Below are 25,885 nucleotides of genomic sequence, written 5' to 3' on the forward strand. Positions count from 1 at the left end.
AGACCAGTGGGGCCAGTTAGCAAAGAGTAATGGTGCCAGCCAGTTGTATGATGCCAACTCTTGACTGTGAAGTAGAGGTTGGGTCTTGGTTCAACAGAAAGGTCGGATCTCCGCTCTCAATATGCAAGAAGAAAACAAAACCCCCAAATTAACGGTATTTTTCGTGTGGTCTGCTCGCTACATGTGTCTGCTGTCCATCTCATCTCCCAACTTTGTTACCAGGCTTGGTCTACAACCACAGACCACCAGTAACACCGAAGAAATAACATGAGCTGTCAAAGAAACTACATTTATCTCCTCTCTCCTAAAGCAGGCTTCCAAAGGTCCAACCTGATTTAGGTATTCAAGCCTCTGATTTTTTATTTTATTTTATTTTCAATAACTTTATGTACTTGTATGATTTTCAGCGCTTTAAAAATTGTATTGCAAGTGCTTTCAGGATTGGTGCTTTGTTTGAAAAAAAAAAAAAAAAAAAAAAAGCCAAACCCAAACAAAGTCCTGGTAGATTAGAGCTGACATCTCCTCTTTCCACCCACTGTTTTCCAAAGATATTCCCTATCTTTCAAATGGGAAATTCCACTGGAATCGGCGGAAGCCTTCCAACGAGCGGGTACTTTTAAAGACATCTCCTCAATGAGCTCAAATAAACCCTTTTTAACAAAGGCAGAACTGCTGCAAATATAAAGCAGGTTTTCCTTCTCCTAATCATATTAATAGAGCCAAACCAAAAAAATTTGCAACCCCTATAAATGCACAGTAAGCTCCAAATTTTCTTCAAATACTTGAAAAGCAAAATAACTTTCACAAGCATATCAACATAAAGGAGAACGCTCCCGTCCAACAAATACAAGGAGCTAGTTTAAAACAAAAAATTTAGAAAAAATACAAGCTACATTTTCTGCCATAGGCTCTGTTCTTCAGGAAAAGACCGCAGAGTATTTAAACGAACTGTCTGGGTTAATGACAGCTGATGTCCCGTATCCCATAGCAGTAGTCATGACCTTCAGGCCTCCCGTGACTGACAGGCTGACCCCAATCACTCCAGGGTGCAAGGTAAATGACAACCAAAGAAGAAAAAGAAAGAGAAGAGAAAGAAAACTTGCTGCCGGCTTTGTAGCCAAGCTTCCTAATAAAACCTAATTCAAGCTGTCAGGGTGAAATGAAGAAAGTGTCAACAGGGGTTTTCAGAGAAATATTCCAAATGTTTGGCTAGAAAAGCCAAGAGCTCGGCTCCCTTCCCCCAGCCCAACACCGCAACTCAAAAAGGGCTGGAAAATCCAATGTCGAAAGGAATTTTAATAACGTGTCCGGGGGGACCCCTGAGGAGGGACCCAAGGGGACGCTTTTCTTCCCTTCCCTGACAAACCCAATCATCTCCGTAATGGTGAAGAGCACAGAACTCGCAAGGGAAGTGCCAACGGTGGGGTTCGGTGAAACCAGCATCCGTGTGAAATTGGACCATTCTGCCGGCTTTGGAAACTGAGATGTTTAATGGTGACCCACAGGTTAAGAGCCTTGGGAGCCACCAAAGAGAACAACCTGCCACCAGTGAAAGGTTGAGATTAAACGTGGGGTGAGAAACGTCCTGTGCTTCCACATCAACCAATGAGCTACCACGTCCTCTAGCAGAAGATGGAGAGAAAGTGCCTCTCCAAATTACTACCCCTCACACAAAGGAAGAGAATTAAAACCCTGAAGAGCCTTGTGTAGGCACGGAAACATCTGGCGAGTCCCCAAAACACTGCCCTAGCTTCACATCAGCACTGGGCAACGTCCGGTGCCAGGACATGAAGCTGCCAAGGGAGGTGAAACCTCACACACAGTCCAACCTCTTGCTAGTACGGTGCTGCAAACGGTCGGAGGGGAAGAAGGATCCCTCCTTCAAGCAAAAGTCTTGTTATTCAGTTATATACCTCTACCAAGTTGAAGACATCACTGGGTGCAAAAAGAAAGCACCAACTTGCAGTTTCTGGCTGAGATAGTTGTTTTCCAATCTCACACACATACACATGGGAAAAACCAGCATCAAGGCACCTTGGGATGGAGAAGGGAGGGTAAACACATGCAATATTTTGGAGGCTTTAAAAAAAGATCAGATCATTTGTATATAAACTCCCATGGGAAACAAGAAAAACAAAAACCCTACACCAGCAGCCGAAACTCATTAACACACAGGGCAAATCAAAACCTCAAGAGTTTTCCTGCCAACATGCTCCTTGAGGGACAGCCCGGGGAGGCCGTGTGGAGGTTGTAGATGTTGTACCAGGCAGTGACCCAATGACAAGTGGACATCACTGTCTTTCTCGAGATAATCAGATTCATCTATTTAGAACGACTGACTCAGAAACATCTCCGAGGGAACAGCCCCCTCGTTTCGTTATACAACCAGCATGGTTCTGGGCTATCTTTCCCTACACGAGGCAGCTATTTTTGAAGACTTGGCCAGCCCTTTGTACAAGAAGGACGTTACCGCTCCAAGGAGACCACCAGCCACCTCCAGCCTAGACACGGTATATCCAAGCAGTTGAGTAGCATGAAGGGTCGGGGAAGAGAATTCATATTTTAATCCCACTGAGATCTTTCAGTGCAGTCAAAACCTCCATATTACAACTACTAGCACACTCATCCCCTACCTCAGATGAAGGTCTTCTGAAAACTTCAGACAGGCGTAGATGAATTCCTTAATCTGATTGTAAACTTTAGGCACAAACTCAGAAAAGGGGAACTTCTTTGGAAACGGCTGCTGTAAAATACAGGAGAAAATGCAAGTCGAAGAGCAGATATTTAACAGGAGTGATGACTGCTTTCCAGCAACATGTTCCAAGCAGTCAAATTAATTCGAGTATTTAGTTAAGTCCAGCAATGAAACAACAAGCCAGCATTTATTGTATATTATATAAACATTTCAGCCAAGTGAAAGACCAGATAATCACTTACAAATGGCACACGGGTGCATAAGGGATTTGGAGTCTGAAACGGGCTGGAAGGAAACTTGCAGCTAGGAGGGAGCAGTCAGCACAAAAGGACCCTCGTTCCCTCTCCCAACTCCCTCACTCATATGAAAAAGCCCCGTTGGAGAACTCCTGGACTTTTATCTCCCACCACGCACAAGGTGTTTTGCGTGGTCACCTCCCACAGTTGCTGCCCAAGGTGAGCGCTTGCTTACAACACCAAAAGCCAAGAGGAAACAGATGTCCTACACCGAATTTTTCCAACCAGCTTTTACCCATAGCACACACATGGCTGGGAGGTGCAGAGCGTAATCGTTAGAAGCTGGACCCCATGATATAGTTTTGGGGGAAGGACACAGACTTTCTGAAATCTAAACACTTGACTTGGATCAAAACCCCTCCCAGTCCTAATTAAGTTCACCAGGCTTGGAGCTCGCTGGCTGCCAGATGTGGAGCAGAAGGCCAAGCAGGCTTTTAAGGGACACTGGCTAGGTCAAATTTGGCTACACTTAGGTTTTGCAAGCACACACTTCTACAAAAGCCAGGATATACCACTTTGTTGGGCTTTTTTTTTTTTTTTTAAATATGAGATTAAAACAAATAAAGGTCAATAACACAGTTCATAAAATGGGAATAAAATACCAACGGCAGCAGATATTTCCAGTCTCTTGCCTCCTGCAAGCACTGTTCAGCTGCGATAGTACACTGTGATCTGAAAACAAAATCGATGAGGTACTGCTATATGCACTTTCCTCATTCATGCCAGGAGAAATGTAATACATGGAAAGTTTATTTGTTTTTTTCCCTTGTTTTGCTTTTTTTGTTGCTTATTTGTTTTGGGGGTTTATTTGGTGGTTGGTGGGTTTTTTTGGACCCTTTCATTTGCACTTCTCAATGCCACTAACAAGGGCGCGGGGTTTTCCCGCGCCAGCAGACACGCCGCGCCGCTTTCCCCATTTCAAGATTACCTTTTCAAGTTCTGCATCCTGGAATGGGAACTGTCCAACTATTTTCTTATAAACCTCTTCATTTGTCACTGGGATGGGACTGTAGTTATCTGAATCAAGTATATGTCTACGAAAAGAAAAGAAAAGTTAGAAAGACGGCTCTGTGATGACGGACCAACCACAACTTTGCAGATTCACTGCTCAGTTGGGAAGCTCTTAAGAAGTAGGTGCCAGTCAAAGATGTGATCCCATAAACTTCTTCCCGCATTTGCGACTGTTGATATCATCTTTGCTGCAGCCGGACGCAAGATCTCTCCCAGCTTCCAGCCTTCATTGTGCATAAAGCCAGAGTTTAGCAGTGCTTTTAGTCTAGACCGGAGCTTCAGCAGCAGGCCCTGGTAAAGCCCAAGTGAGCTTCAGTCCTGCCTGACTCGAGGAAGATGGAGGATGAGCTACCAGGGCACTGACAATCCTTCAGCACCTCTTCCCAATGCCCCATGCTCTGAGACACCTCAATCCTCCTGGGATGTCCTGGAGGACCATCACAGGGTGAGCTGGTGGCTCCTGAGCGCAGCGTGGGACCCTGGAGAATATATCGTACCCTACCTGCAGGCAACCGCTCAGCTCACGGATGTGCCTACAGCAGCAGCACCGGGATATGCCACCGATGTCCTGAGACACACGTGGCTCAGTGCTGGAGTGACGGCACAGTAACACTCCTGCAACACCAGATTTTTGCATCCTTCCACCTATCGACTGTCAAAGTGAGCTCCATAATGAAACCATAACCTTATCCCCCTGGGATGTAAAACCTCTGGTCTACACCGATTTATTGCACAAATCTCACCACACCCAGGATCCTCACAACTGTATTTAAATTGGCTCTCCCTGGTCCAAAGAGAGCCCAGGCTGAAGCTTACTGTTGCCCAAAATTTAAACATGAGCTTGCTACTAATCTCACAAAAGATTTTATTTATGGGCCAAAACTACTCTGTAAGGTACATCTCATGAGCTTGCTTAAAGAGCTTCTTACCTGAAAACTCCCGACCATTTCTTCAGCAGGGTTTCACTATACTGGTCTTGGATCTCCAACAGCATGTCAAAGAGCTGGTTCACCGGGAAGCCATATCCCTGCAGTGGGGTGTGGGAAGAGAGCAATTTCAGATAAGAAAAAGTCACCAAGAGGCAGCTGAAGAATATTTTCCCTGTTTAATAGGGAGCACGTGAACAAATTCTCCCCTACCACCACCACAGAGGTGAACGGTGCTGGTGGAGGGATTTAGGCGGTGATTTATCGAGGTGGTAGGACCAAGGGCTATAAAAGGTTGGGCTGGGTGCGGGCAGGAGGCACAAGGGCTTGGCAAGGTGGCACAAGCTTGGTCCTTGCCCATGGGCTGGCCACCCCATGTGCAGAGCGAACCAGGCTGTCCATCAGGTGCCACAATTCATGCACCGCAATGCCAAAAAAGAAGCCAGGCCACCCCAGCAAGCTCACATCAGCCATTTAACCCCGCTGATGGACACCATCTGCGAGCAGCACAACTGTCGAGCGAGATAAAGAGCGGTCGCCAACAGCCCCGTACCTGGAGTGTATCTGCAAAGAGGACGATGAGGTTCTTCAAGTCTAACACCAGGCTCGGGTCCGAGCAGTAGGACTGCAAAGAAGGGGAGAAATTAAAACATAGTTTTAACTGCAGCACGCGGGAAAAAGATTGCCCTCAGCCCTCCTGGGTTATCACTTGAGTGACAATAAATACATAGGCACGCCGTGCAGTCTTATGATCAGCAGCTTTTATCCTACAGCCCATGCCCTAATGTTGTACAGGGCAAGGGAAGGCACGCTGATAAGGGTATCTCTCCTCGTAACGCGCTGCTCTTGAGGCTCTTCATGATGAATAAGGATTTCAGTTGCCCTAGAGATACCTGAAGTGTCTCTAAGATTACCCAGGAGCTGCTGGGGAAGCGAGAGGAGATGAAGCAAATCAGCGCACTGTCATACGAAGACGACAGCAGCGCCTCTCATTTAGTATTTAGTGTGTTGTGTCTGATGGTAATGAAGCATCGCAGAGAGGCATCCCCAAGCCCCGTGCGAAGGCTGCATTGCTGAGTGGTTCAGGCTGAGAAAAAACACACTGCATGCCCATATTTCAGCAACATTAATGGTCAGAGCTACAATACAAGTATTTATCATGGGTCAGCACACCGCTCAAAACTCTAAAACCACAACTCGGCCCAGTGACAGCACTGATTGTCCCCCCAGAGCCACCCTGTGTTACCCGCAGGCTTCGTGCGCTCTCTGGCCACAGCAGACAACCTCCCTATGCTGAAATATGTAAAGTTTCAGACAGACTTTTACCAAATATAGAATCAGTGATCATAAGCTGGAAGGAGAAACAGATTTAAAGCTCACTGGAAACTCAAGGAGGAATGACTATTAATCAATGTGAAAGACTGGAAGAGATACATTTTCCATTTCCCTGTCCAAAAAAGAAAAGTCAGAAAGAAAGATAATGCCCTCAGCCTATCAGAAGTGATAAAAGACGTCCCCGTCTGCAGCAAGGAAGAAAATCCAGGCCTAAGTTTGGCTGAACAGGAAGAACCGAAACAGCCGCACCGACGTGAGAGCCCTCCATCAAGTCTCAAGGGCAATATGGGATGGACGGCACCGGTCTATATGGGAGCTGTAGGTTGAGCAGTGCTTAGAGATGACAGTGACGACCACAGTAATAGTGTTGAGAAATCATGTAACATTTCATGATTACTGAAAAAAAAAAGCTCGCCTGGCAGCTACTTCATGCATTAAGTTTGGCATCACTTAAAACAACTTGTCATGGCAACAAAGCTGGTAAAATTGAAAAACACCGTGTTTGTACCTGGCTTACTCTCACGGCTTTCACCTAGCAGAAAACCCCACTTAAAAAGAAAATAAACACAGGTTTACAACCTAGCGGGGTGTCCATCTCTGTGTTTACCTTCTTTCGTAACAGAGAAGCTTAAGTGGAAGGAGGCAGCTTTCCAGTCAACACCACTGCCGTGCCGGACGGAGCCAGCGCACCCTGGAAAGCCTCTGTGGTCCCTCATCTCGACAAGCTCCAGGTCCATCACCTGGATTATCCCCACCCGCACAGGTAAAGCCAAGCAGGTCTTCAGCACCACTGCCCGTGGGCGACCACGCTAAGCTAAAGTCAGGGGCACGTAAATGTGGTTTGGGGGAAGCAGCATATTGTGTCTCCACGCAGAAATTTTAGGGTTTTCTCAGCAAAGAGCAACGACATCTTTATCACTCGGGTACCACCACGCGCATGTCACACCACGTTAGACACAGGCCTGCACCGACGTGATCCAGCAGCACCCTCATGCTCTCGGACGGCACTGCCGTCCCCAAGCAGCAGTGGGATTTCAGTGATTTACTACTTTGTTTTTCCTGGAGAAAACGGCCCAACAACTTGAAAACGGACTTGCGGAAAGTCATTAACGCTTCTTCTTTTATGGTCAAATGCAATTATATCATCCCGTTAACCAATAGGGTTTTCAGAAAACTCCAGTGCTTCCAGCTGAACCAGTACAACATTGTATCAAGTCATGCAAAACTGGAAGAAAACTGGACATTTTTTGCAATTGGCTTTGGGTTTTTTTGCTCAAGCAAAGAAATACTGAAGCGACAAGCAATTTCCAAACTTCTTTCAGTATTAAGGAATAAGAAGTCTATTTAGCGTCTTTTTATGCACAAATGATTTGCAGTTTGATAGCAGCCCATTCACTGCCATGAACTTTATGGGAGTATCAAACAGGGTCATACATACTCCAGCGTGCCAAATAGACATTTTTTTCCCCAGTTTTCCGGGACAAACCGACTCCCTCTGCTGGTGCTTTTCAAAAGTGATCAGCAAAGTAACGGGGGAAAAATATCAAACCACTATTTTCTTCTTTCCAGCCCCCCAGAATATTGAGAGTTTGGTACAGGGAAATGCAGCGCATCAAGAGGCAAAAAAAGCTGCAGAAAACTTTTGGGGAAATAGCAGTGTATCCTCATGTTACGGTTTTAAACAGGCTCATTGGAAAAGGGGTAAAACAAAGAATACTACTGTAAAAGCCAGTATTTCCAGCATGTCAAGTCATACTCAAGCAACAGTTGAGCGACCCGGGGCTTTTACTTACTGAATGTGTTCTTAGTGCTGCAATAGTTTTTGATAACGCCATCTCCCACAGCTCATCAATATAGGCTCTATTTACCAAGCCCTGCGTCGTATGCAAGATGTGATCTTCAACTACAAAAAACCTAATGGAGAGGAGAAAATGCCACTGTTATCAGAAGTCACAGGTTTGGAGACATCACAAGAGATCTGCAAACACCGCACGCGAGGGATACGCGGCATTTGCACGTCCACAAATCTCCAGAGCAAGCGCAGATTTGCAGTAGTTTCTCTATCCAATATAGCCAACGCTAAACACTTTATTCACCCATTTTTAACATCACAGTATTTTATATGAAGTTTCACTGTATTACAGAAGTGAGCTAAAACACAGTAGCTCCCAGTAATGCCACTCTGTGTATACACAAAGGCAGAATTTCCCTTCTCTAAGTTCTCCACCCCGTTATTTCAACATAACCACTGATTAAACTCTGCTCCAGCCAGCAGCAATTGTACTACAATTGGTTAACTGCAGGAAAAAATATTTAAACTGCAGGGAAAAATACTTAAACTGCAGGGAAAATACTCTCTCACACCTGGATACACCACACGCTCACAACCATTTAAAGGCAATCAGTTCACTCCAATCTCCAGCTATCAAACATGCTGGCCAAAAAGAAACCGTATTTTTCAGGGAGCGAGGGTGGCATTGTACATTTTAAACAGCAACGCACAAAATCTCAGCTGTGTTTTGTCAGGGAAATTCAGCCCAGGAGCACAGAGCTGTGTGAGAAGGCGAGCAGCACACGTTGCATTTGCGATGGTCGCAATTAGATGTTGAACTTTTTATCGGTAGCTGAAGAAATTTCAACATCATATCCTATCTTTGCTAGATTGGCCGTCTTAGGTTGCCTCCTCTTAGAGCTCGGCTGGGTTTGGAAGGCTCTTGTCAAATTTGAGCGCAATAATAAGAAGCTCATAGGAATAGAGGCTTGAGAATCACCTCCTTTACGAGGAGAATAATCAAAGAATAATTATCAAATATTAAAGAATAATTAAGGCAGAGGGCCTATTCATCTCACTAGTGGGGCAAGTCGATGCACATAGTGCACAGAAATTATTTATCCTCAAATTCCCAGAAACGCGCTTGCTGGTACAAGAGCTGGCAGGTTCCTCCATGCTCCCACTAGTGACACAGCAAAGTTCATGGGTGCTATAAAATACACACTAAAACACTTAAAAAGCCCAAACCACCTTTTTTTCCCTGTTTTGGCTCCCTTTAAAGGACCCTCAAAAAGATCAACGTTCCCTCCTCTCTCTTTCTTTTTGGGCTCCTCAACAACACGGCGCACACGTATTTAGCGAGGATGTATATAAAAAGAATACCTACCCTACAATTTGATTAAAATACTTCCTGTAGCCATCTAAAGTTTCATGCTGCAACAAAGAAAAAGTGAGCAAAGATTAAAACAAAGGCAACCAAGAGCAATTGGAAATGAATTAGAGACCACCCACCGGCAACAACGTGCCCAGATACAACCCCTCCGCTCCTTCACTCGGCAGAGCAAGTTTGGGCACTGCAAGTAGGGGACCCTCATACCATGTTTGAAGGTGGCTGCAGGACCAATCTGGCTTGTTTTCTTCTCTGCTTCCTGTAGTAGTTCTCGAAGGTTTCTCGGGCACCCTGGAAAAATGAAGAAATTAATTCAAGTAATTACAAGGGTTTGCATTAACCGTTAAGTTGCACTATGCTGCGTTTACCGTCAACTTGTAATACACTGCATTTAAGATGCAAATCTCATATTCCTCCAGCATATCTGCACGATGCTTTCCTGCAAAATTCAATCCAAATATCAGATGACACAGAGTTTTACTCTAAACACCAACTCAAAAAAATCGGCTGTTCAGGTATAAGAGTATCGGATGAACGCTTCTGTACCCATTTTCCAGCACCGCCGTGCAGATGTGGTATATGGAGGCGTGCAACCAGCTTCTTTACCAGACCATAACATGGAGAAACATCAGATTTGCTTAATCGTAGGGACAGTGAAACAACCCATTTCTAGTGTTAGCAAAAAGAAGAGGGGACAAACAACACCAGAAATTCTTCCACTGATTCATGGGTGCAGAGTGATGCAAAGCCACAAACATCAGGGAATTGAAGAAAAAAACGTGCTTGTGCGGGTTATAGCAATTTATGAGACCGGTTTATATAGTTGGGAAACATAAAAGAGGGGTTTGAGCTCATCGTTTCCCAACTTTACTGTGGGTCCAGAGGAGAGGCAGTTAGTCCCGAAAGCCGAACACCCGAGTTCCCCTCCACGGGCATCTCCCACCCATGCCAGGAGCTGCGGCGGGGACCTGAACCGCTCCTCTGGGGGCTTCTTCTGTAGGTGGCTTGTTTTACCAAGCCAGCTACATCTGAGCATCCCCACCCAGGCAACAAACCCATGAGGATCCTCAAATGCCATCGACCTGCTGAAGCGTTCAGACGTCCGCCTACTGCCCCGGTCCCCTAGGCTATGTAAAACCTTGCCGTTTTATCCCTGCCTGTTCCTCCCTCCTCCACGCCCGTGCTGTTTTATGTCTGAAATTGGATTATAAACACTTCAGAGAAGGGACAAGGTCTTGCTTTGAACTGTTCTGAGCCAAAAAAAAAAAAAAAAATCTCATTTGGAATTCACAAAACAAACAACGCGCAACAACAAATCTCACCTGAGCGAGGCACCAGCCCTCAACCTTCTCTACTACAAAAAAATTAATTAATTACAAGAAAAACTTGATGCTAATTTAATGATTCTCCAGCTGCTGAGGCATTATACAACCAGGCTGCCTTAGGATGCCCTCGACTAAAGGGGTCTTATGAAATGTCTGCAACGAACCCTTGAGGAGCTGTAGCCTGACTCGCTCCTTGTCTTCTACAAGCTGCAGCTCAAGGCTTAAGCAGAAATTCAGCCTTACTGACGTGCCCAGGAGCATTCCCCCGCGGGACTGCCCTTCCCAACAGTGCTAAAATTCACCAAAAAAACCTTCTTGCGACCATGCGCATGCATTGCAAACATTATGCAGATTTATACTGTGGATTTTGTCTCTGAAATATTCTTTTTATCCTAGCTGAATATCAGGGGTGCACAGGATGAGCAGCTCCTGACCCATGTCGGGTACGTCTATCCAACCATCAGTGGTGCCAATACCCCGGCAAGGGACAAACCGGGATCGGGTATAAATCTAAGTCTTTCTCCTGCAATCCTGCATCAGCTTGAACCTACAAGTAAGCTGACGTTTTAAGAAAGCTTTTCAGAAACAGAAACTACCCGGGAACCAGGATTTCCATGTCATATGTCTTCTCAATGCTCTCAAAAGCTGTTTCCCCCTGGAAAGGGAAGGGTCATGAGCCCAAAATCAGTGATCTACAGGTTAGACCCAGAACAGGGAGGATTATGACAATTTTTATCAAGCTATGTGCTAGCCCCCTTCAGAGGACCTACACGCAGGGAGCTCTGACCTCCCTTCGAGCTGCTCTCCCAGGCCTGGGAGCCGGTGCTCCTCAAGATGCTGGTGGTACCCATCTCCTCTCAATTTTGGCAATGCCACAGGAGAATCAAGACATAACGGGCTGTCCCACTCCCACCCCGCCACTGATGGGACCGGACTTAAGTTATTTATTAAACCTTGCTGTGCCTCATCTCTCAAAACCTACACAAGCGGCACAAAAAAACCCCTGATCATCTCCGTCCTGACCATGAGAGCAACTCATCTCTGGAACTCATCTCTGGTAGCACCGCTGAGATGTCTGAGTGAAGCTACTGACTAACTTAGCACAGCCCGCTGCTACCAATGAGTTTGTGGTGCAAATTCAAAACTGAAGGTGGTTTTTTCCCCCCATTTCTTTAATAAATTAATGTATGGCACCATCAAAGGCAAGAGCACACAGAGGTTCAGCCACAAGCACCAGTGCAGCCGCCGCGGCGGTCGGTCGCTCACGCCAGCCACCGCGTTTAGCTTTACGCAACATCATATGGAAGTCGGTGGGTAATTAATTCCCCGTTACTGAAGACGCATAAGCTCCATCTCCCCAAGCTACGCAGGCAAGATTTTGTGGTGACCTCAAAGACCTACTGGAAACTTGGAAAGCAGTTCATCAGGAGCAGGAGGCCGGTCTGAAACCAATCAGCCGGTCTGAAAGCAATATTAAAAATACCAGATTTTGAAGATTTCTGCTAAGACTACGCCACAGCAATTCAGTTCACCTGAAATCGCTTTCCGTCATGCCTCCAACTGAGCTCTGAGAAGAGATCCTTCCTGCTCACCCCCCCCTCACCATGCATTTCTTCAGCAAAGAAAGGCCAAGAAGTCACCCCACATGTGGCTCCGCTTCCAGCACAGCTCTGCCCATCCTCCCATCGCCCTGCGACACCACAGGTCTTATCCTGTAGCTGTTCACCTCGTTAAAAAGTTTCTCCATTTGATGTGACCACTTTCCTATCAGCTCCTCAGGAGCACCCAGAGGATGCTGGAGGTCACCAAGTGCCGGGAGAGGCAGAAGCCACCAGATCGTGGGGGACAAGGCAGCGGGAAGCACGCGTCCCCACGGCCAAGAGCTGAAACCCCCAACCCCATCGCTCAGTTCCTTCGCCACTGGGGACAAACCACAAGCCAGGTTTCTATCCCTATTTTACTGGTGGCTCTGAGGAGGATGAAGGATCTGGACCAACTTTATAACACTCTCTGAAAATTAAACTATTTTGGATTGCGCTTTCAGAGGAAAAAAGTGTTTTCCACAGACACAAGAAGCAAGAGTGATCTGAGCTGGGCTGGAGATATCACACAAAGGATTCACTATAAGCCTGCCTCTCAACCTTGGAGGGAAGCCCCTTCAGCCTCACAGGGTGCTTAGAAGGTTTGGGATGCCAGGTCCTCCTTGTTCCAACCCAACAAATGGCTTTAACTGTAGTAGAAGAGAAGGAACAGCAAAGACCTTTGAAACCATTCCCAAAAAAACTGTAGACCATATTCACATGTTTCCCTAACATTTATGGCCTAGACACCTGCCAATTTGACCAAAAACATCTCCCCCCCAATGCACTGTTCCCTGGATTTTCTTTCTTGAGCCTTTTTTGACTGCCCCAAGAATTAGGGACTCTCTCATGAGAGGCTACTCCAATGAAAAACTTCTCCTCCCCAAAAAATCTCTCTTGATATGATCCACATTTTTCTTGTGCATAATTTCACCCTTTTCTCTTAAGTGCATTCCTCCATTATCTCCCTAGATCTTCTCATTGCTCGCGTATTATATTCTCCTAAAACCAGGAAGTTTTTCTTCCCCTTGGTGGCAGTTTTAGCTTAGACCACCCAGTTTCCCACATTTGACCTATTTAAGACTATTCAACTTATCAGGCCTTCAGATAATACTACTCCTCTGTACTCTACTTTTTAATACTGTTTTCCTCTGGGTAAAGAAAAAGGCAAAGCAAAAAAACAAACAAACAGAAAGAAACCACACCAAAAAGGTATCCAGAACAGACTACGAGACCCCGTGTTTTACAGACTACTCATCTGAAACACCATGAAGTATTTGTACTTCGATCCCGTTCTCCTCTCCCAGCCCCATGCCTGGTGGTTTTTTCACATTTAACCAATCCCGTCATTACCTCCAGTTTTCAAAGACAGCATTTTGGGACCTACATGCTGTATGCAAGGAATCGTGAGAAGTCACTTTGAGAGCATCGCTCAGGCTGTGCAGGCTCAGCCTCTTGGTCCGGGGAGGTATGCCAGCATCTGCTTGGAATACGTCTTGGGCCGAATAAAAGATTTCCTCCAAAATCTCCTGAGTGTTTCAGCGTGGCACGGTACCCACGCTGAACAACACCTTCATCAACCAATGCTTCGATAAAAATACCAGACCGGAGCTGACCTGCATGCAATCACATAAGCTCAGAGCAGAGCTGTGCACGCACGTGCCCTATTCCTGCTCTCCAGGTCCCCTCTGTGGGAAATGGTCCAACTTTTTCCTTTCTTTCCCTTTCTCCTAAAAGCAGCTATTCTACTCTGTAAAGATGCATTGCACCTGCAATGTTTTTCTTTTTCAACAAAACCCATGGTGCACATGCAGATCTCAAGCGGCACATGGCAGGTCTGAGAACAAGGACCACTTGGGAAAGACTACTGAAGGAGCAACTCCCAGCCCCAACCTCTCGTGGACTTCCAAATCCACCACCAACCTTCTGCAGAAGCAAGACGCTGCTAATACACATCATTACAGAGGCAGCAGCCTTGCTCCTTCTGGGTTTCTTGTGAGCTCAACCCATAACTTGGGGATATCAGGTACTCAGCGTGGGGAGAGGAGGAGGAGGTCCCTTTCCTATTCATCTCTTCTGTTTTAATGACAATAGGTTTCACCCACTTCTCAGTCTCTTTAAGTGAGCAGTGAGAATCCAAAGCTACGCTTCCAAACTACACATTTATTATAATCACTGGTCCAGGAAAAACCCTCAATAATACCTCATATTTTTAAAATTTCCTTCTCAAATTGGCTTCAGAGTTCACAGAGTTGGCAATGAGAGGCAGGTAATTAAGATCGTAGATGAACACCACATAAGGGAACACAGAATATAATCACAAGAATGCAAAAACAACAGCTGAAAAAACCCCAAAAAAGTTTCCTAATTCAGGAGCAGCAGAGAGCTGAAAGCAAATCTAGTGGTGAATTACACGGGGAAAAAGGCGCTGTAAGTTTTGTTCCGCTGTTGTCCTCAGCAAATAATTAAAGCGCCCAGTAAAATGGGACTTTCTGGATCCAGAACATGTAGATGACAATATTTTGGATTACTAAATTTCTGCTTACCTGGAAGCAGAAATGCACCCTATGTACTTCAGGTACCGATAATTTACTTGCTGCATACAACTGGGTAACACCTACCATCGATAACCCATCACTCCCATGGTCCCATCATTGGCTGAGCCGTCTCAAACGCTTCGCACTTGCAACATCATTTAGTCCATTCCCTACAAATGAGTGGATCTTCTAAGCTCTTACATTAAAATGTCATTACAATGACAGTAAGCAAGGGGATGTGCTATGATAATATACGCTGAGTAGATTCCTCCCTTGATAAACCTAAGTTGCGCTTAGCTCAGCATACATACGTGGACAGCAGTTAATCACATACGCAGAACAAGCAGAACAAGATCCAAGTCACTTGTAACAGCCTAGTTTCCAATCCATTGGAGAATGCTTTTGTAGCACTCGATCCACAGACCACACCATTTGCATCACTGCAGCTCTGGTTTAAGCAAACAGCGATGAATTTGGCTTTCTTCCTCGTGAGTGAGAATCTTAAACCCACGGCCCATCTGGATTTACTAATGTCTTTGCACTAGCTACTGCACGACCTGAGCTTCTCTTAAATTTATCTCTGGCTTTCACTGGGTCTTCATCCTCCTTTGACTTTGGTCCACAAAAATTCTCAGGCACATGTTTCAGGAATTCTCCCGCCTTTAAAAGAGACTTACACAGCATCTCACAAAAGCACAGCTCCACTCCTATACAGCCCATCTCAAGGGCTTGCACAACTGTTTCCCAAGAAGCAGATCAGTACTCATCTACCTAGGAAAGTGTACCTTCAAACGGTTCCGTATTCACTTGGAGAATTTACTGTGGAGCTCCCAAAATCCAAAATATTCTACCTAAGTTAAGACGTCAGCGTGGATGACTGATCAGCTTGATGGGTACCTGGTTGGTACCCATCCATACCTGGTGGGATGATTGTGTTCAGAGGGTTGTGGGTTAACGGGTCATGCTCTACATGGAGGCCTGGAACAAGTGGAGAACGGCAGCGGGGGTTGTGGGACCTGGCTTGCTGAACGTCTTCATCAGTGACCTGGAGGAGACAGTGGACGTGGTCTCATCCACTTTGCAGATGACCCCAAATTGGGGAAAAAGTCAATACACTCGAGGGCAGGGTCACCATCTGGAGGGGTCTTGGCGGGCTGGAGGAATGGGCCAACAGGAACATGATGAAATTCAATAAGGACAAATGCCAAATCTCACATATAAAAAGGAAGAACCTCTGAACCCCTTGCAACAATACAGACTGAGGACCACGGCTTTGGGAGCACCTCTGTGGACAAAGACCATAAGTTTTGGTAGACAGCAAGCTGAACGTGAACCTACAGTACATCCTCCCAGCAAAAGCAGCCAAAAGCATCTGGGGATCTAACACTAATATTTACGAGGAGGTCATTCAGAAGATGAAGCCAGGCCAACTCTTCACAGTGGTGCACAGCAGGAGAGACAACGGGTACAAATGAAACAGAGACATTTTGACTGGTTGTAACAAAAAGGTTTTTCACAACAAGAACAGTCAGGCAGCAGAAAGAGTTCCCCAAAGGTGTTTTACAGTCTCCATCCTTGGAAGCTTTCAAGACCAGACTGCATAAAGCTCTGAGAAACCTGGTCTGATCTCACAGCTGACTTGCTCTGAGCAGGAGGTTGGACTAGAGACCTCCTGAGGTCCCTTCCCACCTGGATGACCCTTATCCTGTGAGAAACACGCTTTACGAACAGACTACGCAGAGATTTTGAAGCCTCCAGGTATTTTACACGTGGCTTATTTCCCAGCCTGGGCTCCAAATGTCCTGACCACCGGCCATTTCCCACGTGTCGTGTTCTGTGAGGAGGAAGGGCCAGAACTGGGGCCAGAAGTCCCATTTCGGGGGGGTTACATTCACAGTTTAGCCAATCTCAGTCTCATTTCAACAAGTAACAGAATATTCCTTTTCCCCCGTGTCACTGAGCAAGAGTGCTGCGATGTGTCACCCCTCACCTGGCTGAAACGGCCCCCATAGATAGTGTTTCATTTTAATTTGCCTACAAGTGCCAAACAACACTTGGCATCGTATCAATGCCGAAGAGCCGCTCGGTCAAACCTGGATCCCACTTCTACTCCCCTCTTGTAACCCCAGAGTTTCACGGGCACACCCAAAACCAGACCCACACGTACAACCCCTGCCCCGATGGCTCAACAGCTCAGAGCAGCAGTGTGGATGGGACCTACCTTGTCAAAAGCAGGAGAGAAGTTTTAAAATCCTGCAAATAACTACTTTTTACCCTAAAATTACCTAAAAGGGGCACTTTGTTTTAAGGAGACATCATCGTCGGGCGCTTAAAGAAACCAACAGGAGCTTGTACGCTTAGTTAGAAATAAGTTGCAAGAAAATGAGCTTGGAAAATAAGTTTAACATGCCCTGAAGATCTATCAAGACAAGAGAACACCAGTAGCCACTAATGAAACACAAAGAAGTCCAACTCTTAAGCAGATGCTTAACTTTAAAAACATAAATATTCCCAAATAATATCACGGAGGCACACGGGTACATGTGCAGGTGCTCAGCACTGAGCATGTAAGCGCTTTGCTGAATCGGGATCAAAAAGGAGGCTCTTGCTCAGCCCCGTGGAACCGCTTGTTGACTGTAAACACCACCTCGATACTGAAAACAAAAAGATAAAGCTAACCAGAAAATTGCGTGGGGGGAAGAGAGAGCAGCGGTACGGCAAGCGCCGCTTTTGAGGTGAGCCTCTCCCTCCGAGGGCTGCAGAGCTGTGCACGCTCACAAGCGGCCGCGCTCAGCTCCACGTCTCCTGCGCAGCTGAACGAGCACACGCGAGCGGAGAACAGGCACGGCCCCACCTCGTCCTGACCAGGGATGTCTCCACTGTCCTGGCTAGATGGATCTTCTGTGCTGCTCTGCTGGCCAGTATCTCACCACGCTGTGCATCTCTTCCTACAAATAAAAGGGCCACGGGCACACACATGCCCTTCCTACCAGCTCAGACCAGCCCAGGCAGGATTTGATCTCTGCTTCACCTAACCCTGACTCCAACTGGTATCCCAGATGGAAGACCATCACCCATTTCTTCTTTCTTCTTTAAATTGGTGAATCCCAAATTTCAAAAAGTGAATTTCATGTTCGAGATGCTTCAGGGCTTACGTCCAACAATGGTGCACTGATAGGAACCGCCTGACTTAGTGGACTTGTACTCAAGCACGTAAAAATAATTGAGACCTAGCAAAGTGGAAGAAGGCCAAGGAGCACGACTGAAGGCCATGCCAAAGGAAAAGAGTGCTCCACAGATCACGTAGTACCAAGGTCATGAGCTAGTCAGTTGAAAGAAACTCTGAGAACTAGCGAGAGCCACAAGAGCAGAAAGCCAACCCAGGAGAGTCCGTAGGAGCTCTAGCACTCCCTTCCCTCTCTCTGATTGTTTGTTTGGCAAGTTAATTTAAAGCAAAGTTTGAAAGCAACAAAATTTACAAAGCAAAAGCAAGAAGAAAGCAAAGCTTGAAGTCTGGGTCCGACAGATAAAAGTTACCTCCCTCCTGCTCCACCAACTAGTCCAATGCAGTTGGCAGATGCTGGCGGTGCTACCTGGGCCACCTCCATCAGCAGAGATGGAGAAGATGGGAGAGAAATACCCTCCTGATCCGCCCGGGCAGGGCACCGGGAGCCCAGGTGAGCTCCCAGCCAGCCCCGGTCAGGCAAACAAGGAATATACGGGCATCAATGCACCAGAGGATTGGTTTTAGAGCCAATTCACTATGGGGTGAAGATGCGCGTGGCTTTTCTTTAGCTCTGATGCAAAGCAGCAGAGGAGCCACCGCTCTTGTCCTAGGGAAAACTTTGGGTCCTGCAGCAGGTCCTGACACAGCTTCTCACTGCTTCCCACCAGCCTGGCCATGAAATAGTTAACCATAGAGGAAAATAGGTAAGATCTCCCCCTTTTTCCCCCTTCCTCTAAGGTGGATACCCAACAGCTCCTCTCTCAAAGGAGCTGGGCTCCTTCCTCCCAGAAAATAAGGCCATTACCCCCGTCCCACTGCGGGAGCCGGTGGTGCAGCATTGTTCCCCAGCCCTGTCTATAGGAAGCAATATCTATTTTCCATTTAGACGAGGGTAAAGCCTTTAATTTCGCCCTCCTGGCTGCAGCTGGAGTTCCCTTTTAACTGCTTGGCCACGGGAGTGAAGACAGTTTTATATGGAAGAAAATGCTGAAAAGGCCACTTTAATATGCTTGCATGTGAAAAGGGGAGAGCTTTTCATACTGCACGGTAATGAGGGTCAGCGGGATATTACACTTCACCATATGGCTAATTTGCACAGCAGGTCAAATGCTCTATTTGCTTTTTAAAGACGGCCCTATAGATTAAGCTGCACTAAAACAAAACACACCAAAAAAATAGAAAATAAAGAAGCGTGAGGAGGAGATGCCCTCTAACGTTCGAGCCCGGCAGCACATCCAGCACGGCATGCAGGAGCTTTTATTATAAAAAAATAATAAAATCTGAAGATGAGCGAGGTAGGGGTGAGACAAATCGCTGTGTTTTGGGGAACCCTGCTGCTTGGGCATCACCACACGCCCACGACGGGTACCCGTGGTAAGGACCGTCCCCGCTTAATGAGGGCTCCGATGATTAGCGCGATGGCCTTCGTAAGCCGTGTTTGTCTTGGCGCGTCCTCGGCGCCGTGGCCCAGGCATGACCCGCGGAGGTGCTTCCCGTCCCCGGGCCGGCAGCTGCCCGTGCAGCTCCCAACAAATCTGGTGGGTAAAGATTAGGGAGCCGCACGGCCGGGGCGTTTGAAGAGGGTAAACACGCTGATTAACGAGCCTGGCTTTTGTAATCGCCTCCCAGCCTCCCCGCCACAGCAGAGTGTTAATTTATTAAATACCTTAACAAAGGGCCTTTATTGGTGGCCTTAGCTCGGCTGGCTCCTTTCAGAGCATTACTAACTACATCTAATAAAGCTTTAATTGACTACTGCTTTTCGCAACCCCTGACCCGGGATGACAAACGGTGGGGCCGCGCTGGCGAAAGGAGGGGTTTCCATCCCAAAAGAACCTGGCGGCTCGCAGGGATGCAACGCGCTCGGCTGAATCCGACGGATGAGAAGTCTGGAGACGAGCATCGCCTCGCTCCGTCTGCACCAGAAGCCAACTTCTTCCCACATCAGCCCCTTTTATAGACATTCCAGTTTTCCCAATAGGAGGAGATCACAATTTGGTGAGAAATGTGAAATTTTGATGGCTTCTGTGATATAGAGGGCAGTAAGACCTAGGAATTGAGAAACAGAGGTAGAAGAGAACCAGATCCTGGTGCTCACCAGCTCCCCAGCCCATGCTCCTGGCTAGCTGGTGCTGTAGAGAAAAGAAAAAACCCACCATTTTCCCCTTCCTCTCCACAGGATCAACACGAAAGCAACATAGGGAGGTGGGGACCACAAGTAGAAAGCCAAATAACTCTTTGCTTTGGCCATGATCAGGGATTCCCATCTTCTTGCAGCGGGAAGCCATCAATGAAGAGACAGAAAACTGCCATTGGCAACGTGATGGAAAATGGAAGAATTAAAAGACTTAAAGGAAAAAAAGAAAGCCCGGAGCAACTAAAATTGCAGCACAGAATTGCCTCTTCAGCTTGGTGAAAGGGTTGGGTAGCTCATAGCTCTACTTCTCCTCTCTCAAAATCAAAGTTTCTGTCGCTAGCTCTGCTCTCAAGATCCTAACCAGGAGCTCAAATGTTTTGCCTGAGCCTCAGAAGCTGGAATCAAGAGTGCTGCATAGCTATCTAAGCTTTCATTGAAAATAAATAAGTAGGTATTTCTAATCCTTGCATCTGCAGAAGAAAAAGCATGAAAATGAGAATAAAGTGCCCTTTAATTGCTCAGTCCAGGAAAGAAAGACTTTTTCAAATGCCACAAGTTCTTTCACCTCTTTCATGTTTACCTACACTGGTATAAGCGGGAAAAATCAGAAATTCCCAGGTTTAAAAAAAGCAGTAGCCTCTGTTCTGCAAAGCAGCTAGAAGTATTTTAACCTTATTCAAATGGAAAAGAAAAAAAAAAAAATCAGAAAATTTAATGTCTCTCAAACCCTTGGCAAGACCAGAGCCATGAGGTCTTCCACGCAGTCATACAGCAGTGCCCAAGAGCTGTCAGGAGATACCCCACGTCCTGCCTGCATGGGGCTCAGGCAGGTGTTGGAGATGATTAAATATAACCTGAATTTAACCAGCAGGAACAACCAGCTTTCCTAATGCGCACGTGCAAATGCTACGTGGTGGCAGAGCCCGGGCGCAGCGCCCTGTCTCCAATGCCAGCCAGCACCAGACCTGGTGTTACTGAAAAATAACACGAGAACAGGGCAAACATGTAATCCAGTTTTTTCCAGCATCGTTTCTCAGCCTCCAGCAACTTCCAGTGCAGGGACGACCTGAGCCATACGCAGAATCTTTTTATTTAATAGCCCTTGATGGATTTTTTCCTGTAAGTTTGCCCAATGGCTTCCCATGTCCATGTAAACCTCTACTGCCCGTAAGACCTTGTGTCAGAATTTCAGAGAAAATAGAGGTTAGAGATCAGAACAGAGTATAAGTCTTTAAAAACTAGGGAAAAAAGTGCTTATAATTTCATATTCTCTCTTAGAAGAATCCAGCTTGCATGACAAAGCTGGAAGAAGTGACTCGTGCTGCTGCGTGGCTCCGAGGAGCTAAAAGCCACCAAAAACCTGCAACCAAGCCCCCAGTGTGGGAGCTGTCGTGGCAGCACAGACGATCAGCACACCCGAAGCCTCCCCCACGCCGTGGCTATCCACGGAGAATTGGGGCTCAGGTGCTCTTATCTTCAAAACACTCAACGGGCTGGATGGAGCACACAGAAAACGTCTCCTCCTAAAACCACGGGACAAAGGCGGCATCAACAATTCGCCTCTATCAACAGAACAGATCTCCCTCTCCCACCAATAAAGTTTATTTCTGCAGCCAGCAGAGCCTTTGCAGGGGTCTGTCAGGCTGCAAAATGCAGTTCTGGAAGGAATTACACCCACCCAAAACCTCATCCCTTCCCAAACGCAAGCAGAGGAGAAGGATCGGATGAAGAACTGACGCTCCTTGCTCAAACCCTGCAGTAAGTCCGTTGAAGAAGACAGAGAGAACAAATATCTCTGTACAAAACAGATGGATTCTTTCTTGCAAATAAATTTTAAAGCAGTGTCACAAGCAGCATGCCTGGTTTCAAGCACGCTGCTGTTGAGAACTTGCCTTCAACAACTCATTTCACATTTCCCATAGCATCAGAGGTTTCAGGGAGCTTTGCAAGGGCAGAAGGGACAGCATCTCCTCTTTCAAGTTTATTCCCCTGTTAAGAATTTAAACTCTGCACAAGCTAAGGTCGACTTTCCATGAGAAAGGGCATTTTCACGTGTATGTTCATCGCTTGCTTTGAAAGCGGAAAAGACAGCAGGCAGCAGCCGGGGAGAGGACAGGGAGACAAAGACCTGCCTCTCTCCCCAGGCTTGAGCAAAGGTTCAAATTAAAAACTTGAGATTTCAAACACAGCAACGGATCCTGCGACCCTTCGGTTTCCCGAGATGAAGTAGTTTCTTGGGCAAGAACTAGGACAGAAGCTCTCCGAGGAAATGCAAAACTCTTTGGCACACCAAAACGCTGCTGACAGGGCAGAGGGAAATCTCCTCGCCCTTATGGCTGCAAGGAGCACACCGCAACAGGAGGATTCTGCAGCCCAGAGTCCACCTGGACCCAGTGTCCTTTTTGTCTAAAATCCTAAAATGTACTTACCGGTTGACTACATTAATTCTAGCCCTACACAGTTGTGCTCTTATTTACCGTTTGCTCAAGCGGGTCACCCACCACCCGGGCTGAGCTCCTGCCCGGCGCAGGCGAAGGCATCTCAGCTGCACGGGAAGCGTCTGCAAGCAGGTACAGAGCTGCACCAGCGGAATACGGGGATTTTGGCGAAACGTAGAGGTTTTCAGGGTGAAGCGAGTTCTCCTAATGTGACGGACAAGTAGCCACAATAAATCTTCCACGTAATCCAAGATGCGAATTCCACTTCAGTCACATTTTAATAGGTTTAAATGTTAACCAGAAATGTGTTTTCTTTTCCACTTAATAGCGGGAGAAAAATCTAGCGTATTTGCTACCGCTCAGTCATCGGTTTAGAGCTGCTGGGTTCATTTAACAAGAGCTAGGGAGTGCAAGGGTTTCAGTCCCTGCTACCCAAGTATCATTTGTTTTGTTATTCCGCTTAGCCAGGACTGGGTACCACAGCTTTTCCTTAAACTAGACCAAGCAAAAGACTGCTGCCCCAGTCCAACGTGTGATTTAACATCACATCATCCTAGTTAAAGAGAGCTGGTTTGCTTGTCTAAACCCTGAACACATGGCCAACCTTTTAAAACAGTATTTTTGTATTTATCAAATCAATTCTCAATATTAAAAAGAGATATGTTCATCCAGTAGGAACATACAAAAAGACTCAAATACTTCAAAATATTTCCCTTGAGGGCCTTTTCTGATCTTAAAAATTTTACTTTTTAATAGCTGGAAAGAAGAAGAAGTACTCCAAATCTGGAGCTGCTGTGCCTGACAAATGAAGTGAAGCGCAGAGCACACTGAGCTGTAACAGGCGAGAAGGACATTAAACTTCTCTGAGATGACAGCCTGAGCTTTCACAGTTCCTCGGAGTTAATGCTGCTCCAAAGGAGTAGAAAGTAACATGCACAAATTAATATTTGTTGGAAAGTCTAGTCTTCTCCCGTGATTAATAGTCAAAAGTTTATCTCTGAGTGGTAGCAGCGCAACAGAAGATCCAATGCATGTTCATACCCCGAAGACCAGTGACACTGATGAGAAGTCAAACACAAACCGGTTTTCCCTATATTTAATAGCTTTGGTTTTGTTTTCAGATGACAAAATACATCAAGTAACAGCGTACGTTTCTAAAAGTTATGCCAATGACCAGGCCCATACACAAATATACCCCTTTGGTCTTCCCAGCATCTAATGGAATATTTCCTGTAACTGCTCCAAGGACAGATACGTAAGAGTCCTTCTCTTACCACGAAAAGGCTTTTCTAAATCAACCTCATTTCTGCCTTTAAACGTCCCAGCCGTCTGCATATATGTCCTGAGCATCTGATTCACCTCCTCACACACTGATCAACCCTGTCTTCTCCCCAATATCCCCATGGACACAAGCTGGTCCATGCTGGGTCATAAACCAACTTGAAGCAAGGGCGATGAGTTTCAGGGTTTTTTGGGGAAGACTGAATCTTTTAGAAGGTGCAACACGTCACAAGGCATAGAAAGAAAAGCTTGTCCCGAGTTGTCTGAGTTGAAGTTATCCAGAATTAGTCCCTCACATCCCAGAAGCCGACAGATTCCCAAGCAAAGGGATACTGATTTCAGAAAGAAGATCCTAAAAAGTATTAAATGTTCCCTTGGCGCTTTACAGCCTTCACATCGCCCACAAAACCAGAGTCATGTAGCATACATCTGTCCACACTGCTTCTCAACCTTAGAAATTTGAAAATACACCGGAAATACGTGACGTTTTGACACTTCAGACTAAGCACAGCCACCTTGCAGAGCAATTCAACCAAAGCACCGTCACGCAGCTGCGAAGCAGAAGAGCACGAGAGCCAGCAAGCGTCAGAGCAGGGCTCAGCCTTTCCCCAGGTCAGACTTGCACGGGGACACAGACATTTATCTCGGCTTCAACTAGCCCTGTCTCTGCAACGCGAATAATAGGTTCCTCACCCCATAGATATAATTTGTAGGTGAATTTTTTCTAGGGGAAACCACAAAAGAATATGAAATAACTCAAAGCGACACAGGGCTAAGATACACTACTATTAAGGAGCTTCTCTCAAATATCAGCATCCCCCAAATAAACCTTTACTCTGCTGCACAGGACACAACGTGTACAGAGGACGCATCATTTCAAGCATTTCTGAGAGCCCCAAGTGAGCTCCTATTTTAATATCTAGAGTGGAAACTTCACCCATTTTGCACCGAGCCTTTCTTCTGTGCAATCCCTCCTCCTACGGAGCCAAGCCCTTGGGTCTGGAGCATCCAGCCCCACGCCGGCTGACGGGCTCCGAGCTGGAGGAAGGCAATCGCCAAGCCCCGCACTGGGTAACGCTGTGAAGAAATCACTGCACGCTCAAACAATGGGATATTTGTCAAAGTACAGCTTGATCACCAGCAATCATCTGTTTTTCATAACTACATTTGACCTAAACTGAATTGACTGAACAAGTAGCCTGTGTTTCTCATTCTGGAAAATACGGCGGCGCAGCTCCCTCTCCAACCCTCCCCCTCCTTTTTAAGTCATACTTTTGAAAAGTTACAAAGCGATGATGTAGACAGATATTTCCTCATTATGAACAGCAGCAGCTAAACATTTTCAGGTTGCATTTTTGGCGATCTCCTCCCGTTCCAGGTGACCTGCAAGGTTAAGCGCACGGGGACGTGCCTTTCTCCTCCGCTTGCTTTCAATGCACCCTCTCGGCAAAGAAAAGCACAACCCAACACTTCCCAGCGTAAAAACGAGCAGAGATGGTTTCTAACCACGTGCTCTTTTCATAATATATTTAAAATTCATTAAAACTTTATAATGAACGAGCTGCCAGGGAAAGAAATATATTCAGGACAAGTCCACTGGGTCTTCTATGCGAGGCCACCGCGCATAAAACTTCTGGTAGGCAACTGTCTGCTCGTAGAAGAAAGCTTGCTCTCCGGTCTCAAGGAAGGAAGGAAGCGGTGGAAATCGGTCACAAGCTTTGCGAGGAAGGATGCATCCCCAACAGCTAATCAGCTCTTGTCAGGGCTCCCATCAATTAAGGGGGGAAAAAAAAAAAACTCAATTTAAGAAGAGTGCAGAATGAGTCCTTGAGGAAGATGAAGGACAGGTCCGGAGGGAGGCAAAGGAGCCATGGGAAGAGGAAGGTGGAAGGACAGGAAGCAAAATGTACTGAGAAGAATGCAATCTGCAACAAATT

General features: G+C 46.4%; 1 protein-coding gene across 4 annotated transcripts in view; it reads right to left on the reverse strand.

The window, feature by feature from the left end:
* Window positions 1-25,885, reverse strand: part of EXOC6B (exocyst complex component 6B) — a 318,042-nt gene that overhangs the window by 125,018 nt on the left and 167,139 nt on the right. For all 4 annotated transcript variants that reach the window (XM_075499433.1, XM_075499431.1, XM_075499435.1 and 1 more), the window contains 7 exons: window positions 9,632-9,715; window positions 9,422-9,468; window positions 8,057-8,177; window positions 5,482-5,553; window positions 4,932-5,029; window positions 3,920-4,025; window positions 2,634-2,743 (listed from right to left, as the gene is read on the reverse strand). In XM_075499433.1, coding sequence (XP_075355548.1) covers window positions 2,634-2,743; window positions 3,920-4,025; window positions 4,932-5,029; window positions 5,482-5,553; window positions 8,057-8,177; window positions 9,422-9,468; window positions 9,632-9,715 — 638 coding nt within the window. The remainder of the gene's footprint in view (window positions 1-2,633; window positions 2,744-3,919; window positions 4,026-4,931; window positions 5,030-5,481; window positions 5,554-8,056; window positions 8,178-9,421; window positions 9,469-9,631; window positions 9,716-25,885) is intronic.

This window comes from Mycteria americana, chromosome 4 (assembly GCF_035582795.1).
Source record: "Mycteria americana isolate JAX WOST 10 ecotype Jacksonville Zoo and Gardens chromosome 4, USCA_MyAme_1.0, whole genome shotgun sequence".
Taxonomy (NCBI): domain Eukaryota; kingdom Metazoa; phylum Chordata; class Aves; order Ciconiiformes; family Ciconiidae; genus Mycteria; species Mycteria americana.